At 33.2% G+C, this 21,395-nt stretch overlaps 2 protein-coding genes across 2 annotated transcripts; both read right to left on the bottom strand.

Annotated features, from left to right (window-relative positions):
• Positions 1 to 2,286: 2,286 nt before the first annotated feature.
• On the bottom strand, positions 2,287 to 2,778 carry LOC141714568 (uncharacterized). The gene has a single exon (XM_074518082.1). It carries the CDS (start codon positions 2,776 to 2,778, stop codon positions 2,287 to 2,289), a length of 492 nt encoding a protein of 163 aa, XP_074374183.1.
• Positions 2,779 to 3,186: 408 nt separating this feature from the next.
• Positions 3,187 to 4,104, bottom strand: LOC141714569 (uncharacterized). Its single transcript, XM_074518083.1, has one exon. The coding sequence runs from the start codon at positions 4,102 to 4,104 to the stop codon at positions 3,187 to 3,189; it is 918 nt and encodes a 305-aa protein (XP_074374184.1).
• Between the last annotated feature and the right edge of the window lie 17,291 nt (positions 4,105 to 21,395).

Below are 21,395 nucleotides of genomic sequence, written 5' to 3' on the forward strand. Positions count from 1 at the left end.
GTAGAAAAGGTTACTTTATCGCAGTACGACTGATCATCGTATGCGGTGGCTCCAGTGAATGTCCTATTCTTCCAATTGGAATTATGATGCAATACCGTAACCCAAGCCTAGGTGCTGGGTTTACTAATAAGGTATTCACAAGTTAATAAAATCCACTAAAGGATTGTTTTCAGAAGGTGTGTATCACCAAGGAAAAGTATTTTGAAGAAAAAGTATTTATCAAATATGATGTTTTACGTGAGTTAATCATACAGTCATTTTCATACTGTACATTATTATGCTGGGCATTATAGCTCACTCTTGCTTTCTTTTAAATGACACAACACAACAGATAACCAGTATGCCAGTGTGGGACCTAGTCGCTTGCAGTCATGGGGAGGATCCCTGACAGCTTTGTCTCAGGTGTGCTAGAGTACCTGATAGATATAAGATATCAGTCGTAATTATTGTAACTTCATGTAGAGGTTATAAATAATTGTTTGAGATCCTGTAAAGTACATTCGAGTGTAATAAAAGAAGATTACATCTTGTACGTCGTTTCTAAGACTATAACTTGTGTGTGTGAGTATGAGATTGGGGTATGTGGATTATTGAATCAATACCAGGTTACACATGAGTGAAGGATGGCGTGACAACCCAGATTCCTGACCCCGGATTTGGGGGCGCTACAACTATTTATGATATTACTAAATCTATTATATCTCGTATATCCATGAACTTTATTGAATTAAAAATAAATATTAATCAAAGAGAGGACAATAAACTTTAAAGAAACACAAAATTTAAGCACATGACCTTGCCTGGCTAAGTGAGTTTTAAAATTACATTCATACAAAGACAACTTTAACAAACTCTACAAGATTTCATTTAGCTAGAGTAGAATAAGATTTACACTCTTGTCGTATATTAGCGTAAATCATCAATAACTTTGCTAAAGAATAAGATTTACACTCTTGTCGTATATTAGTTTAAGTACTTAGGTAAGCTAAAATATTTCTACTTTTATATTTTAAATTTTAGATAATTCTCAAATGAAAATAAAACAAGTAAATAATATGAAAAAAATATTAATGCATAATTTACATCACATATAGTATATAAAATATCACACTTAAATCATCACTAACTCTAATTTATTTTTATTTTCTATTAAATTTAATCATAAATTAACTTAATTGGAAGAGTTAACCATGTCTAATTCTTAGCATTAGTATCTTATGTCAAACTTAATTATTACAATCAAGATCCTACCTACTGGGGTTATACTACTATATGTCAAAGTGTTTTAATATCATTATGTTTATGGTCCAATCTACGGATCTTTAATATGTAATAATTTAATTTGTAATTTGTATTAATATATTGATGAAAAATCAAATAATTTGAACTATTGAATAATATATATATATATAATTTTCACTCTCACTTGACATCCGATATGTATTTTAAAATATAAAATCATGTTAGTTAATAATGAAGTTGATGTTCAAAACTATCTTAGAATATTCAACTTAAGTATATTTAGGAAATAATTTTAACTTAAGTATTACCTTAACAAGTTAAACTCCAAGGTGGATCACAAAAGTGAATGTGGTGAGCTATTTAGGAGGCTACATGGGTTTATTTGCCTGACATAAAAGTTATATTACTAATAACTTCTCGTATTATTATATTCTACATATTTTTTTTTTGAAAACACACATATTTTTATTTTTAACATTACTTATCATATTTTCGTATGACGAAAAATTAATACTTTTTCATTCCTATTATAATTTATAACAAAATTTTTATTTTTCACTGAAAATAACTGATTATACTAATCAAATTTCATTAAATACGCGTACTTTCTCATGAATATTTAAATTTGTAATATGACAAAATATTAAATTTGTAGACTCGGTAAACTATAATTTGTAAATGAATAAATATTAGTAAGCCAAAAAAAGTACATTAAAACTACAAACAATCTATTATACATCATGCAAATATTGTACACAATATATTTTAACAATAATTCAAATACATGCATGCTATAATAAATCAACATTATATTACATTAAAAAATCTAAATAAAACTATAAACACACTCAAGTCATTATTATAATATATATATTAATGTAGGCATGATTGTGTGCACCTTCTTAGTCGTGTGCACGTGATCTTTGTGCCCCCAACACTTCTCTCCTACACGAATTTGTGGCACCTCAACTACTATTTGCAGGGGCGGAGCCAGGAATCTAACATGGGGGGACCAAAATATATAAAAGTAGAAAACATACTGATTTATTTGAGATGTGCACGCCTTTCTTTGATCAAATAAAAAGAATCAATGATCTCCTCGACAGAAATGGTCTCCGCAATCTCCTTTTCAATATACACTATCAAATAATCCCTAAGAAATTCATCTTCCATTCGATTGCGAAGACTTGTTTTCATAATTTTCATAGCAGAAAAAGCTCGTTCAGATGTTGCAGTAGATGCTGGAAGAGTCAAGACAAGCCTTAATAGTCTATCAACTAATGGATACATGTCAGCTTTCCCTGTGGTTACCAATCCATGACATAAATCACCAAGAGTAGACATATTCTTCACATCTGGATGAACCGGAACATCTAACCCATAATGTTGTAGTTCACACTGTAGATGGATTTTTTCATCTCCCAAAAAATCTTCTGGATAAAACTTTTCAGCTAACTTGCAAATGTTCTCTATGTTGAAAGACCTGTAACCATCCCTAGGATTTAGTGATGCACTTAAAATGAGAAGCTCCGTCATTTGTTCACTGAATCTATTATTTAGCTCCTGTAATTATTGATCTATGGCAGCTGTAAATATTTCTACTCGGTAATGATGTTTCATTGTCACCATTTGCTTTTGTTTTCCTTGTCGACGAAGAGATTTAAGCACATCAAAATAGGGAGCATTCATATCTGGAATCAAGATAGTATGTCGTTCACAAAATGATCTCACATTTTCTAAGAGACTCTCCCAACCATCACTTCTCAATTTTTGAATCAACATCTTTGTAGTAGAAACCAGATGCATGGCATTTAAAATATCTTGAGACTTTTGTTGTAATGCTCGACAAAGTAGATCAGTAATAGCCATTATCTCCTTAACCACATGTAAAATAAACACAAATTCATAAGATATTAACATTTTAATAGCACTTAAAGCATCACCTCATTGAGAAAAAGTTGTCCCTTGAGCAGCAACGTCAATTAAAACCGAGCGAGTAGCACCATACATTCTTATCAAACTATATATAGCAGTGAAATGTGAACTCCATCTAGTATCTCCGGGACGTTGTAATGTTCCAATTTTATTGAGACCTTTACCTGTTTGAATCTCTTCTATTTCCTTTAAATGTTCAATTTCAGCAATTTGATTAGCTTGCAACTCATCATGCCGCTTAGAAGAACTAGTGACCGCATTGATAATAAAGACCATATTTTGAAAGAAAGTATGAATCTGAGGTACTTCTCTTTTTACAGCCACAAGTGCTAATTGTAATTGATGTGCTAGACAATGAATGTAATATGCATAAGGACAATCTTTAAGAAACAAGACTTGCAGCCCATTCCACTCACCACGCATATTACTGGCACCATCATATCCTTGACCTCTTATGTTCTGGACATTAAGATTATGATGAGACAAAATAGCACATATTTCAGTCTTTAAAGTTAAAGAAGTTGTATCTTTAACATGGACTAAATCCAAGAAACGCTCCCTCACAAAGCCGCTTTTATCAACAAACCTAACCACAATAGCCATTTGCTCCCTTTTAGAAATATCTCTAGATTCATCCACAATCAAACAATATTTTGCATCATCAATCTCATTACAAATTAAATCTTGCACTTTCCTAGCAAAAACATGTAAAAGTTCTTTTTGAATTTTTGGTGAAGTGTATTTGACATTTTTGGGGGCTTTATCTAAAATTATTTCTTCTACTTGAGGATTGTAAGAAGCCAAAAGTTTTAACATCTCAAGAAAATTACCCTGATTCTTCGAGTTGCAGCTTTCATCATGTCCTCTGAATGCACAAGCTTGGAATGTCAACCATTTGATTGCATCTATCGATGTTTTAAGACGCATTCGATTTCATTTGATCTCTTCTGCACTTTGTTTCTCCACTATCTTCTCCAAGTGACAAGGCTGATTTTTAAGATTATAATAACATTTAGCCGCAAAATTATGAGCTGAATTAGAACCATCTCCTTTTCCAACATGACATCTAAAAGCACAATCTTTTCCATTGTTTACTTTCCTCCAACTGTTAAACCTCTTGACAGTAAAAGTATTCGAGCCACACCTTCCTAATGGATTTTTAGCAAAAAAGAAACAATAAAAACAATATGCTGCATCTTTTTCTGGGGAGTACTCTAACCAAGGAAATTTATCAAACCAACTCTTTTGAAATTGACGGGGATGATTTTCTGGACCAGAGAAGGGATAAACTTGCACAAGTTGATATGGGCCAAGATCAATGTATGCTCTCCTAATTAAATCTTTTTTATTTGGATGATAAGTCTCAATTTATTTCCGCAAACCAGGATCACGTATTAACGAATTGAAATCAATAATTTCATCAGTGTTCTCAGAATCAATACCTTCATTAACAATCTCTGGATTTTGAGGATTTTGCTCGGAGTTTCTGTTTATCCCACCAAAAATCAGAGGCTCAACTCCATCTCCAGTGACTTCAATTGAGGCGGCAGAAGGTTCTTCATCTTCACAAGTGGTTGTTTGCTTCTTCTTGGGTTGAAAATAGGATGTAATCTCTTTTCTCTTACTCATATATATGGATTAGATGCAAAGGTAGAGTAGATAAAGAGAGATGATATTAGGGATTGTAATTTTGTAACTTGTATGTATAGTGTGTATTGGGGGTTTTGGGACCGGAGCAGAACAACTGAACAAGTATGTTCTGTTTTTAGACTTTAGTTTTAAGCATCTTTTTTTTTGTTTCAAATTGTACTATCTTTATCTTATATGTTTATTTATTAATTATTAAGATTAATGAACAAATTCCATGATTTCCATCTAATCAATATTATTTTGAATGAAATAATTAACAAAATCAATAAAATTTTGTATAATCAATTCTCAATTTCAATTTTTTCTTAAATCCGGGGGGACCAAAAAAATTTTTGATAGTAAATTTTAAAATTTTATATTAAAATTTTGGGGTTATTCCGCAGTTGGCGGGGACCGGGGCTCCCTTCGGTTCCCCCTAGTTCCTCCCCTGCTTCTTTTTATAATTAGTTATCAGTCTTAACTCTTAAGTGAGAGGTTGGTGCATTTATGTCATGAGATGAAAGCGAAAGTATTAACAAAATAAAAATTTCACCCACGAAGTTGATCCCACATCAGCCAAAAAAATTTCAAGCCTTAGTAACGAAATTGATTCTATTTCCCGTAGTGTGTTGTTAATTCGTTAATATTCTAATAAGGAATAGTTAGATTTCCTTTGTTAATAAAGTGTTTCTAATCTGTCACTAAATTTGGCGGGTTTTTTTGGCTCCAAATTTTAGTAAAAAAAGAATTTCGTTGTTAATATTTCGTCATATTATCGTCACTAAATCGTCAGTTATTTTTTGGCGCCAAATTTTACTAACCGAAATTTTTCGTTACTAATATTCCGCCATGAGACCGTCACTAGATCATTACAAGTTGTCTAACTCTTGGACCAGATAGTAATTCGTTAGCAATTGGCGACATAATTCATTATGTTATTAAATTCTGTCACTAAAATTTCATGTTTTTGTAGTGGTCATTAATCATACACATATTAGGTATGCTTGTGTGATAAATATTTGGTATTTCAATTATTGAGACTTATTAATAATTTATAATCATATTTTTCTTTTACATTTACTAATTTGTATCATATTTTTATATAATATTTTTTTAGTTAACATATACGTAATATTTCGTTAAATACACGCGATATGACGCAAGGTTAATTAAATTAAAATCAAGTATTATACATTTATGATGGGATATATACAACAGTTTAATAGATATATTTTATCCAATTTATTACTGATAACATATAGTTAATTTAAATAAATTAATATATATAACTAAATTATATTATTTGATTGAATCCATTCTATAATATTTATAGAAATATAACCATATTAATCATGACAAATGTCATGATTTTACTTTATAAAATTCTAAAATAATTTATAAATTTAAACAAATAGTTATGACAATTGATTCAAATTTATAAAAATAATTTTGAAAAATAAATAAATATTATTGTTGAATATATGGAAAAAGGTTGAAATCATTTTTGAATAAAAGACATCAATACTTTAAATAACGATATATTAATCACTATACTTCAAATAAATTATTAAGTATTATATATTTTATAATCTAAAAAAATCTTTACTAAAGTTTTTTTAAAAATAAAAGTATTTTTTTCGCCTTTTTCATGATAAAATCTAAGAATAAAATTTTGTATATAATTTATGGCCATATTGTTTTCTTATTTTTTTTAATTTTTAAATATATATACACCTATTTTTAATATTAAAAGCTGAAAAAATTGATAATTAGACCACCATAAATGACGCAAAATGATAACTTGCTGAGATCGGTAAACAAAATGATATATGAGCTCCATTCTAGTGACTAACTTAATATTTAACACAATGAAATATTATAAAAATACTTGATGTTATATCATGAATATCATTCCGAAACTCTATGCATTCCAAGTTAAAATCATAAATATATTTCATTATCCAACACTTTGATAAATACACTGTCACATGTATCTTGTAGTGCTTATCACTTACAAAAGTTGACGACAATAATGATTCTGGTACGAAGTTGAAAAAATAGAAGGATCTTGAATCGGCCACAAAGATGTTTTCCTTTTTAATATAAAAGGATATTATGTATTCTACATCCATACTTTAGAACTTTGCATTTTACAATTTATTTTTCTTTCCGTAAAAGATATAAATGTAATAAGGTGAATAACAACAAAAGGGGTGAGCCAAAAATTGCTCAACAAGTCCACAAAATATAAACAGTGTTAAAGTATTTTAAATGAATCCGTCATCCCGGGTATATCTGCAAAGATATAACCCCACGAGAATAGAAAGAAGATCATTACTCGCAAGTACAAATGAACTAAACTGGACACAAGTTTGCATCTATATTCTGCTGATCAGTCAGAATATAATGCAGATCTATATCTCACAATATAGATCTAGTCGGGTACCCAGGCACTACGGCCCACGTCGAGGCACCAGTCATCCCGGTCCTCAGGATTAAGACACACCCAATCCCAAAATATCATTATCCAGTCCATCGCTTAGTAACCGGAATAATCGGTATGCTTTGACATATTCTAATCACCAGAATATATCAATCTCAATGTATCATCAATGGAATATGAACCAAGTATCCAAAGAAACGGAGAAATCAAGAATCGAAATGAAATATGAACAAAGGAATAGCAAGTGTGTATCAGTGATTAAGAACAATAATCAAAAGAGTGCAAATGTGATAGACAATTGAATCAATACCACTATTCTGAAAGTAGAATAGGGGAAAAACTTGCCTTATGCGTGACTCACTGCAATTAGATCACTTTCGTCTATCACCTTGGACTAATACCGACTCAACTTGCCTGGCTGGCTTAGCTTCTGTTGGCAAAACAGACTGGTTAAGTCACATCGTACTTCATTTGTATCTTGAATCGACTTCACACCGTTCCTAACAACTACCTATGCGCTTATGACTAACTCATATATTACTTACTAGCAATTAAGACTCAATTAACCACGTAATACACATAAGCACATAATCATTTTTATGGTTAAAATAATTTTTAGAACCAAAATCGACTCGCTGATCGCTCACTGATCGTTATCTGACTCGTTTCCCATTTTTCCGGAATTTTTCCGACTCGTCTCGGCACGGATCTCGATTGATAATCAAACAGATAACAAAATCAATAAATTTCTAGAAGAAATTAAGCTTTGATATTATTTTTAATGAAAAGAATTCATTTTTATGAGTCAACAGGCTTTCGTTTCATGCGAATCGGACTAACGATTTAATTATTATCAATTAAATACTGATAATTCCATTTATTATTCATTATAAATAATTATTACTAATTTTTAAAACTTAAAAATAATTTTTAAATCATTATTTAAGAAAAATCAGAATTAAAAATGATTTTCCATAATTTTTGGAATTAAAATAAATTTATTATGATTTATTTAAAATTATTTGATTAATTATCAAAATAATTAATCATATTTAAATAATTCCTAAATAATTAATAAATAATAAATAAATGATAATTAATTAAAAAAATAATTCAATCTGATTTTTAGAAAATAATTCAGAATTATTTGTAATATAAATCAATTAATTAATTAATTTACAAAATAAATAAAACTGATTTTATAATTAAAATAAAAATAAAAGTAAAATAAATTACAGAAACATTTGTCAGGAACCAGAATCTGACAGAAACAGATCAAAACCGGGTCAACCACACGGGTCAACCGGGTCACCATCCGGGTTGCCAAGAACACCACCGGATTTTTCCTAAAATCCGGTGAGTTCCCGGAGTCTGGCCAACTCCGATCAGCCTCAAATCAAGACCCTTTGGTGCTGTTTTTGAGTGCTTTTCATTGCAAATCAACACAGCAATCTAACCACGGCCAAAACATACCAAAAACATCTCAGAATCACAATCTCCGGTCAAAATCGACATAAACTCCGACCAAAATATCATCTTTTGATTCTGTAAACCAAACTTAACGTTCTATAGTGCAAATTAAAGCTAAGGACATATACAATCAAAGCCCTAACATTACAAGAACCAAATATTCACATAAATCATCGAGTTGTGTTTTGAAAATTCGATATGAACCCTAGAAATCGTGAATTACTATCCAGGCATCGTTTGTTCAATGAAACACCATGAATCGACTGTAAATCATCTAACAAAGCTATATCAATCATCAAAACATCAAAATAACCCTAGAATCAAAAAGTCCTAATTCGAGCATAAACCCTAGAAATCGAAAATCAAAAACTACGCATTAAAACATGAAATTGATGCTAAAAACAGAAAGAACAGATCAAAACCTTTAATTTGGATACTCGAACTGCTTGATTTGGTGCTGTAATCAGATCAAAATCACAGTTTAATTCTTCGACCCGAACCTGTTCTTCCCGACCCGATTTCAGAGAATTTTGCAGATTTTAATTGTTAATTATGATTAATTAAATAAAAATTAGGCTATTTATAGTAGTAAAATTAATACTCCTAATTAAAATTAAGGCCCTAATTCTACACTTTTTAAAATTAATAGGCCCCTAATTTTATAATTTTTGAGTATTAAAATTTAATTTATAAATATTGTATATATACAATATATATGCCAAAATTTCCCAAAAATTGTGAATAATGTAAAAATGCAAAGAAATAATATAAATGAAAGTCCTATAATTTTATAAAAATAAAGATGTGATTTTTGTGGGGTTTTCGACACCCAATGGGGCCCGGAAAAGTCATTTTTCGTAAAACGAGAAAATTTATAAAATATCTAGATGTTCAGAATAATGCGATTGTAAAAGCCGTTTGATGAAAAATAAGGCCCATTATTTTATTTGAAATACTGGCTTTAAAGTCATTGTTTGGGTCGTAAAACGTTTGAAATGCAAACGATGAATGCCTAATAAAATATCAGGAAAATACCTTAAAATACAGAAATGACACGGAATACACGTAACACATCACAGTTAGGGTTTAACAGATAATCACACATAAATGACACATTAATACACATATTTTATTATGATTATGATATAATATAAACGTAAATTTCCCAGTCGTTACATCCTTCCCCCCTTAAAAGGATTCTGTCCTCAGAATCTTCTATGAAAACAAATGAGGGTATTTCTCTAACATTTCGCTTTCAAGTTCCCAGGTTGATTCTTCAACCATAGTATTTCTCCACAACACTCGCACTAAATATACCGACTTATTTCTTAATACTTTCTCTCGCCGATCTAAAATTCTTACCGGCTGTTCTACAAAAGACAAATCAGGTTGGATTTCTATCGGCTCATATTCTATTACATGCCTAGAATCAGGATTATATCGCTTAAGCATTGACACGTGAAACACATTATGAATATGTTGCATATAAGGCAGTAAAGCTAATTCGTACGCAACTTTTCCCACTTTCTTCAAAATTTCAAATGGTCCGACGTATCGTGGTTACAATTTACCCTTATTGCCAAATCTGGTCAATCCTTTCCATGGTGATATTTTGAGTAGTACATTTTCTCCTTCCTGATAGTCCATATCTTTCCCGGCTTGATCTGCATATTTGCGCTGCCTATCTTGTGCTGCATTGAGTCGTTTTCGAATGAGTTCAATCTTTTCTTTCGTCTGTTGAATTAATTCTGGACCCAAAATTTTGCGTTCTCCAACTTCATCCCAATGTATTGGTGATCTGCATTTTCTTCCGTATAGTGCTTCATACGGTGGCATTCCAATGCTGGCGTGATAGCTGTTATTATAAGAAAATTCCACTAGAGGAATATGCTTGTCCCAACTGCCTTCAAAATCGATCGCACAAACTCGTAACATGTCTTCAATCGTTTGGATAGTTCTTTCACTTTGCCCATCGGTTTGCGGATGATAAGCGGTACTCATGTTCAATTTAGTTCCAAGGCATTCTTGAAATTGTCTCCAAAATCTTGAGTTGAAACGAGGATCTCGATCAGACACGATAGATATTGGAACTCCATGTCGCATCACAATTTCCTTGAGATATATGTGCACTAGCTTGTCGAGTGAAAATCTTTCGTTAATTGGTAGAAAATATGCTGACTTTGTGAGTCTGTCAATGATTACCCATATCGCATCATGATTTGCCCTAGTCCTCGGTAGTCCTACTATAAAATCCATTGCTAGATGTTCCCATTTCCATTCTGGAATGTCTAACGGTTGTAATAATCCGCTCGGATGTTGATGTTCCGCTTTAACTCGTTGGCATGTGTAGCATCTACTCACCCATTCTGCTATTTCCTTTTTCATATTTGGCCACCAAAAGTTTTCTTTCAGATCGCGATACATTTTTGTGCTTCCTGGATGAATGGAATACTTTGAACTGTGCGCATCTCGCATTATTTCTTCTTTTAATTCTGCCATATTAGGGATCCAGATTCTCGACGCAAAGCGTAAAATTCTTTCGTTATCTTTCTGAGTGGTGATCTCTTCTCCCGTTAGGTCGTCATCTTGACTCATTACTTCTTCCTGACAGCGGCGAATCTTCTCGAGCAACTCTGGTTGGAAAGTCATAGCATAGATAGCTTCTGCAGATTCATTGGGAATACGAATCTCGATTTCCAATTTGTCAAATTCCTTGGCCAATTCTTCACATGAAGTTAACCGATTCAATCTTTCTTTCCTGCTCAGCGCATCTGCTACAACATTTGCTTTCCCTGGATGATAAATGATCGTGACATCATAAACCTTTATCAATTCCAGTCATCGACGTTATCGCATGTTCAGTTCCTTTTGCGTAAAGATATATTTCAGACTTTTATGATCTGTGTAGATTTCACATTTTTCACCGTAGAGATAATGTCTCCAAAGCTTCAATGCAAATACGATCGCTGCCAATTCCAGATCATAAGTAGGATATTTCTGTTCATGAGATTTAAGTTGTCTCGAAGCATATGCGATAACGTTACCGAGTTGCATCAATACACATCTTAGCCCGCGATACGAAGCATCACTGTAAATGATGAAATTTCCATATTCGTCTGGTAATACAAGTACCGGTGCGGTTACTAACCGATTCTTCAGCTCTTGAAAACTTTCCTCACATTTATCATTCCATTCAAACTTTTCACTCTTTCGAGTTAACTTGGTCAGCGGCGTTGCTATCTTCGTAAAATATTTCACAAACCTTCGATAATATCCTGCCAATCCCAAGAAACTTCGAACTTCTGTCGGCGTCTTTGGTCTTTCCCAATTTAACACAGCTTCAATCTTTGCTGGATCGACTTGGATGCCTTCTCTACTGATGATATGCCCTAGAAATTGTACTTCCCTTAACCATAATTCACATTTCGAAAATTTCGCGTATAGTTGCTCTTTCCTCAGAATTTCCAAAGCTATCCTCAAATGTTCCGCATGCTCTTCTTCCGTCTTGGAATAAATCAAGATGTCATCAATGAATACAATCACGAATTTGTCCAAATATTTCTTGAATACTCTGTTCATCAAATCCATGAATGCTGCTGGTGCATTTGTCAGACCGAATGTCATTACCAAAAACTCGTAATGCCCATATCTCATACGAAACGCAGTCTTTGGAATATCTTCAGCTTTAATCTTTAATTGATGATAGCCTGATCGCAAATCTATCTTTGAAAACCATGCTGCTCCTTTTAGCTGATCGAACAAATCGTCGATTCTCGGTAAGGGATACTTGTTCTTGATAGTGAGTTTATTCAATTCCCTATAGTCGATGCATAATTGCATGCTGCCATCCTTCTTCTTTACGAACAACACCGGTACACCCCATGGGGATACACTAGGTCGTATGATGCCTCGGTCTAGAAGATCTTGCAGTTGCATTGACAATTCCTTCATTTCGACTGGAGCCATCCGATATGGAGCTTTTGAAACTGGTTCTGTGCCTGGTGCTAGATCAATCATGAACTCGATTTCTCGATCTGGCGGTAACCCTAGAAACTCATCTGGAAAGACGTCTGGAAATTCGCATACAATAGGAATGTCTTCTATTCTAGGACTTCCTTTTTCAGTATCTAACATGTAAGCTATGTACGCCTCACATCCTTGTCGAAGCAATCGCTTAGTCTGTATCATGGTAAGAAATTTCTTCCACTGTTTTTCGCCTTTGAATATTACCGTTACATTTTCCGCAGTTCGTAATTTAACTTTCTTATTCGCGCAATCTATCTGAGCATTATGACAAGCTAACCAATCCATTCCCAAAATGACATCAAATTCTCCTAGCTTAAAAGGAATTAAATCTACCGAAAAATGATGTCCGGCTATTTCTATATCACACGCAGGACATACTCGATCCACTGGAACTTGGTCGTCATTCGCTAATTTTATAATTAACGTCTCGCCCAACCATTCGATTCCACAATATAGCTTATCAAGAAATTCTTTAGAAATAAATGAACGAGTAGCTCCAGAATCAATTAATACTTTTGAACTTACGGAATTCACCAAAAGCGTACCTGCAATCACACTTGGGCTCTGCACTGCTTCTTTCATTGTCATGTTAAAAGTTCTTGCTTTGGGTTGATTAGGCGGCGACGGAGGTAATGCCAACACTCTTGGAATACTGGCTGCCATAGCCGGTCCTTTGCAATTTCTGGCGATATGTCCTTTCTTTCCACACTGGAAATAAGTCATTTCCGCTATTCTACCTGTTGGACATTCGTTAGAATAATGCCCTTTCTGCTTACACCGGTAACACGTTACATCCCTTTTAATACATACACCCGTATGCTTTCGATTACATATCTTGCAGTACAGCACCGGAATTCTGACCATTCCCTGCTGACTGGAGGTTTGGAAACGATTACCTGCTTTCTGTGGACCTTGTCCTATCCTTTTAAAATTCAAATTTGCCCGGGCTTGGAATCCCAGCTTTCTGCTGGAGCGATCTTGGAAACTTCCCTGTCCTTTATCTTGCTGAGATCTTTCACTTTCCCCTTCTATAATCAGAGCTTTCTGAACTACGGCGGTATACGTCGTCAATTCGAAAACTGCAACTTGGCCACGAATCCATGGTCGTAACCCTTCTTGAAACCTTTGAACTAGCTTCTCTTCAGTGTCAACCTGTTCTGGAACAAACCTAGCCAACTCAGTGAATTTGGCTTCATACTCTGCCACGGACATATTTCCCTGCTTCAATTCTAAAAACTTAATCTGCATTTGATTCTTCACATAGCGAGGAAAATGCTTTTCTAAAAACAACTCTTTAAACCTATCCCACGCAATAACATCTTCATCCTCCAAAGCCTTTTTAGATTCCCACCAATAATTTGCCTCTCTTTTCAACAGGTAACTAGCAAAATCAGTTTTCTGGTCCTCACCTATCTTCACTAGTGCGAACGCTTTCTCTATTTCTTTTAACCAGGTGGTAGCTTTAATAGGATCAGTAGACCCTTCAAATTCTGGAGGTTTAACTGACTGAAACTGCTTAAAAGTAACAACAGGTAATGTTTGTGGTAATTGAGGCTCAGGATGAGGTGGCTGTTGTAACATTTGTTGTTGTATCTGCTGTTGCTGATGCTGTATCTGCTGCTGCATCATTACCATCTGTTGTTGCATCAGATGGAACATTTGGTTCATGGTCTCATTTGTCTGGTCTTCGGAATTGCTGTTAGAGGTCTCAGCCCTAGTCTTTCTCTTTGGTGCCATCTTCTTCTTCTGATAATAAAACAAGTGATATTTATTTAACAGTTTACTAAATAATTGACAGTATGTAAGGAAAACAATTTATCCTGTATTAATAACATGGTTTATTTAAAAAAACAGTCGCTGAATGTAAAAACTAGAAATGTAAACAGTTAAATAAAATGGTTGTTCTTTTTCTTCTTTTTTTTAGTTTTTTTTTCAACAGGAATTATAATATGGAAAACTGTAAAGTGAAAGTAAATGCTATAAAACTGTAAAGACTGAAATATAAATAAAAGAAATTGAAAAAGTTCCTCTTATATATATGTGATACCAGCTTCAGGTGTAAATGCTTGATACAAAAAGTCTCGGGCTACTGGTCATCACTATGGCTACAAGTCACACTATCGCTACAAGTTAAACTACTACTACAAGTTAAACTACTGATACACGCATACACACTACTCACTAGGTTATATTATGCTGCCTCTATATACACATGTACTCTGTAGTCACTGTCTCAAACTATCATTGCCTCAAAACCCAGGCGGAATACGCCTAAGCTCCTCTCTAAGTGCCTGGACCAAAGTCCGTGCCAAGCGGAAAACCCTGTAGAACTCTGCAAACGAAGGAGGTCCGTCATGAGTCAAATCATCCAGCTCCCAAGTAGCGCTCATCAACACCGACTGCAATCGCTGTCTCATATAATAATCCGGCTGTAAGGCCGCTAACGGTCCTCTGTCCCTCTGATCAAACAGATGCATGATCTCCCAACACTGTGCCCGCCAATACTCCACATCATCCCTCATGACTCTATACTCATGGTATGGTACGATATACGGCTAAGCAACCTGACCTACTGACTCTTGGGAAGGAACCCTTGGTATACCTGCACCCTGCTGTGGTAAACCTAACTGTAGATCCACATTATGCTCTCCCATCCCCTCGACTGGAATCATCTGAACTATGTCCGGCTCTGGGGTATGCACTGGTATAGGAGGTAACAATGGTGGTGGTGGTAACTCCTGCTCAATGCCTGGTATAAACTGGTGCTCAACTGGTAAAGGAACCATCGACTCGAAGAACTCAAATGGATCAAACATCTCTATAGGGTCATGCACTATCCCCTGAACTGGTGGTACCGGCTCCTGTGGCAATGGTGGTGGAGGTGGTAGAGGAGGAAACATATACTCAGATACTGGAGGTATAACTGGTGCTGCTGGCCCAGTGACTGTCCTCTCGGAAGACGCAGAATAACCAGGAGATGCCATCTGATAATGTACCAAATAAAAGAAAAGGTCACTAGACAATCCTAAGATTTATACTTCCCTATTCTAATCTGACCTAAATCCTAACACTATTCTTCCTAATTTGACTATCCCTATCTTATGTGATCTCTGTATCCTATCTTAATCCTAATGTTCTTGTTTTCAGGGACCAAACCTACAGCTCTGATGCCAAACCTGTAACGCCCTCCAGACCCGGGGTATAAGTATGAGGGTTACTAGCTAATCACCAAACATGTACAATCTGATTAACAATTAATAAAGAAATGAAATTAAACCCCTTTAACACTAACCAGGATCTTTTTAGGTTGAAGTATGAAAATAAGAACCACTAACTACTTTTATTACAAACCAACATTCAAAATCTCACAAACTCTCTTTATCACAAACCATTGTCTAATTCATTTTAAACTAAGTTCAACTTTTATTCAAACACACACACACACACACTATCTATCAATACTCCACCTGCTCGGGCAACTCAAAGCTTTCTTCCTGGATTGGGATCAACACCTTGGGTATGAGAGGATCCCGAGGCTTGACTCGCTTCTTGACCACTCGAGTCCTGATGGGTTTCATATTCCTTCTTAACTGAAAATAATAAGGTGAATAACAACAAAAGGGGTGAGCCAAAAATTGCTCAATAAGTCCACAAAATATAAACAGTGTTAAAGTATTTTAAATGAATCCGTCATCCCGGGTAAATCTGCAAAGTTATAACCCCACGAGAATAGAAAGAAGGCCATTACTGGCAAGTACAAATGAACTAAACTGGATAAAAGTTCGCATCTATTTTCAGCTGATCAGTCAGAATATAATGCAGATCTATATCTCACTATATAGATCCAGTCGGGTACCCAGGTACTACGACCCACGTCGAGGCACCAGTCATCCCGGTCCTCAGGATTAAGACACACTCAATCCCAAAATATCATTATCCAGTCCATCGCTTAGCAACCAGAACAATCGGTATGCTTTGACATATTCTAATCACCAGAATATATCAATCTCAATGTATCATCAATGGAATATCAACCAAGTATCCAAAGAAACGGAGAAATCAAGAATCGAAATAAAATATGAATAAAGAAATAACAAGTGTGTATTAGTGATTAAGAATATTAATCAAAAGAGTGCAAATGTGATAAGCAATTGAATCAATATCACTATTCTGAAAGTAGAATAGGGGAAAAACTTGCCTTCTACGCGACTCACTGCAATTAGATCACTTTCGTCTATCACCTTGGACTAATACCGACTCAACTTGCCTGGCTGGCTTAGCTTCTGTTAGCAAAACAGACTGGTTAAGTCACGTCGTACTTCATTTGTATCTGGAATCGACTTAACACCATTCCTAACAACTACCCATGCGCTTATGACTGACTCATACATTACTTACTAGCAATTAAGACTCAATTAACCACATAATACACATAAGCACATAAGCACATAATCATTTTTATGGTTAAAATAATTTTTAGAACCAAAATCGACTCGCTGATCGCTCACTGATCATTATCTGACTCGTTTCCCATTTTTACGGAATTTTTCGGACTCGTCTCGGCACGTATCTCGACTGATAATCAAATAGATAACAAAATAAACAAATTTCTAGAAGAAATTAAGCTTTGATATTATTTTTAATGAAAAGAATTCATTTTTATGAGTCAACAGGCTTTCGTTTCATGCGAATCGGACTAACGGTTTAATTATTATCAATTAAATACTGATAATTCCATTTATTATTCATTATAAATAATTATTACTAATTTTTAAAACTCAAAAATAATTTTTAAATCATTATTTAAGAAAAATCAGAATTAAAAATGATTTTTCCATAATTTTTGGAATTAAAATAAATTTATTATGATTTATTGAAAATTATTTGATTAATTATCAAAATAATTAATCATATTTAAATAATTCCTAAATAATTAATAAATAATAAATAAATGATAATTAATTAAGAAAATAATTCAATCTGATTTTTAGAAAATAATTCAGAATTATTTGTAATATAAATAAATAAATAAATTAATTAATTAATTAATTTACAAAATAAATAAAACTGATTTTATAATTAAAATAAAAATAAAAGTAAAATAAATTACAAAAACATTTGTCAGGAACCAGAATCTGACAGAAACGGATCAAAATCGGGTCAACCACACGGGTCAACCGGGTCACCATCCGGGTTGCCAAGAACACCACCGGATTTTTCCCAGAATCCGGTGAGTTCCCGGAGTCTGGCCAACTCCGATCAGCCTCAAATCAACACCGCTTGGTGCTGTTTTTGAGGGCTTTTCATTGCAAATCAACACAGCAATCTAACCACGGCCAAAACATACCAAAAACATCTCAGAATCACAATCTCCGGTCAAAATCGACATAAACTCCGGCCAAAATATCATCTTTTGATTCTGTAAACCAAACTTAATGTTCTATAGTGCAAATTAAAGCTAAGGACATATACAATCAAAGCCCTAACATTACAAGAACCAAATATTCACAGAAATCATCGAGTTGTGTTTTGAAAATTCGATATGAACCCTAGAAATCGTGAATCACTATCCAAGCATCGTTTGTTCAATTAAACACCATGAATCGACTGTAAATCATCTAACAAAGTTATATCAATCATCAAAACATCAAAATAACCCTAGAATCAAAAAGTCCTAATTCGAGCATAAACCCTAGAAATCGAAAATCAAAAACTACGGATTAAAACGTGAAATTGATGCTAAAAACAGAAAGAACATATCAAAACCTTTAATTTGGATACTCGAACTGCTTGATTTGGTGCTGTAATCAGATCAAAATCACGGTTTAATTCTTCGACCCGAACCTGTTCTTCCCGACCCGATTTCAAAGAATTTTGCAGATTTTAATTGTTAATTATGATTAATTAAATAAAAATTAGGCTATTTATAGTAGTAAAATTAATACTCCTAATTAAAATTAAGGCCCTAATTCTACACTTTTTAAAATTAATAGGCCCCTAATTTTATAATTTTTGAGTATTAAAATTTAATTTATAAATATTTTATATATACAATATATATGCCAAAATTTCCCAAAAATTGTGAGTAATGCAAAAAATGCAAAGAAATAATATAAATGAAAGTCCTATAATTTTATAAAAATAAAAATGTGATTTTTGTGGGGTTTTTGACACCCAATGGGGCCCGAAAAAGTCATTTTTCGTAAAATGAGAAAATTTATAAAATATCTAGATGTTCAGAATAATGCGATTGTAAAAGCCGTTTGATGAAAAATAAGGCCCATTAATTTATTTGAAATACTGGCTTTAAAGTCATTGTTTGGGTCGTAAAACGTTTGAAATGGAAATGATGAATGCCTAATAAAATATCAGGAAAATACCTTAAAATACAGAAATGACACGAAATACACGTAACACATCACAGTTAGGGTTTAATAGATAATCACACATAAATGATACATTAATACACATATTTTATTATGATTATGATGTAATATAAACGTAAATTTCCCAGTCGTTACAATAATTGCAACTTTAAATTTTCGGTTTCATTCTACTTCTTCCACATTCAGCTGGCATGATTAAAAACATAATTTTTTTGTTACAAAACTAATTTTTTTGATTTAACATCTCAAATCCAAAATGACTGTTGTAACGCCCCCAAATCCGGGGTCAGAGGATTTTGTCGTCACTATGAAATCTTAATTCAAAATAGCATGTTTAATGAATAATCGATCACCATGAGTTAAAATATAGCATATGTGACCTCAAAGTACACCAATATCTTTTTAGATTACAATTCTAGAAACAAGAATTTCAAATTTCCATAAATAAATTTTATACTTTCTTTTAAATCTCTTTTCAACAAATCCAAAACCTCAAAACTAAATCCACTAATATAACTTCGAAAAGAAGTATACTAGGCCAATTATATGATACACAAGTAATATATATAAAATAACTTTATACAATAATACTTACTTAATTCTCGTATACCCTGAATTAATCATCTTTGCAATTGCCTCATTTTCTTTCTTTCAAACAACGCAGTTAAATATCGCAAGTTATTCCTCACTAGAAGGTAATATTTAAAACAAGCAAGTATAAGGGAAAGAAATGCTCAGCAAGTTCAGTATAACATATATAATGTCTTTTGATATAAAACCGACACCTGCAATGGAGCAGAACATTTATAGTAATAATTGCTGAACCAGAAAATTTGCTAAGGAATCTAATAATTATTTACTAAACCACCTTCAAAACCCTTTTTGATATTTTTGAGCGAAAATACTTCAGTAATAATTTGAATCCCATTAAGGACCAAAAATTATAAACATTGTTTACGAGAATATCGTAAACAACAATATGAAACAATGATTATGGACTAGATCATAAACTCTATTCAAAACCCCACTCTTGACATTAATATTCAGTTTTATGTCAACGTCAAATTAGATATCAATACTAATCATAGATGCTCACAACATACCAGTATTGAAGTCAACATCAATCATATATATCAATACTAATTTTTGATATTAACAGCAAATTAAATATCCACATCAATCATAAATTGAATCAAAATTGCATCTCACATTTTATCAAGAACATAAACACTTTTTAAATCAATTATTATATGATTATCGAAAATAATTTAGAAATTTAGATTAGAATCCTCGAACGATAGTGTGTAGCCGCCGGTGATCAGCCGTGGAGCGACACCGGTATGCCGAAGCATAGCCAACTAAACAAAGGGGCACTCAAGACACACATTGGCCTAACAAGGTTTTATAATCAAGTATAATATATAGCTCACACTGGACCGCTGCCACGACTCTAACGAAACCATCCAATCTTAAAATATTTCATTGAAAGGGGTCATAATAATTGACACCCTTATAAATTTTATTCCCCCTTCTCAAATGGTCGAGAGTAACTCTAAAAAAAATCCTTTTTGTCAAAATCTAAAGCATATATAAATATAGTATTTGGATTAGTAAAAACACTTAACTATTCTGAACATAGAATAACAAAATAGTACTTGCATAATAAGAATCAAGCATTTTGATATATAAAACATTTAACTATTCTTGAATTCGAGTAGGGGAGAAAACTTGTCCTTGGTTTTTAGTAGTTAATCACACTCACACTAACACAATCTCTCATTCTGAATTCCCATTACATCACCATCTTTTATCCCAATAATTCCTTAATCTGCTACTTCTGCGGTTGCTATTACCCCACATGCAATACAATTCAACGCTAATCTAAATCCCAAAATCTAGTCTCGGCCATCTTAAATTACTTGCATTTATAATTAAAAGATACAATTTAATCATCAACACTATATTTATATGACGAACTGCTCGTTTAAACTCTATCGTCTACCCAAACGATAACCCTCACATAATTACAACAGTAAAAACAAGAATCTTGACCCACGTACGCATGTAATTCACATAGAACATAAACACATAATTCATGTATCACATAACTCAAATCATCACAACAATCAACTTGGTATGTTTAAAACTGAAATCGACTCAAAATATGGCTTTTCGATGAATTCGCGACTCAGAAACGTTTATAGAATAAGCAACCTTTCGATACAAAAGGTTTTATGTCTTGAAACTATTTTTAATAGTATTGG

The sequence above is a fragment of the Apium graveolens genome, chromosome 3, assembly GCF_009905375.1.
Source record: "Apium graveolens cultivar Ventura chromosome 3, ASM990537v1, whole genome shotgun sequence".
NCBI classification, from domain to species: Eukaryota; Viridiplantae; Streptophyta; class Magnoliopsida; order Apiales; family Apiaceae; genus Apium; species Apium graveolens.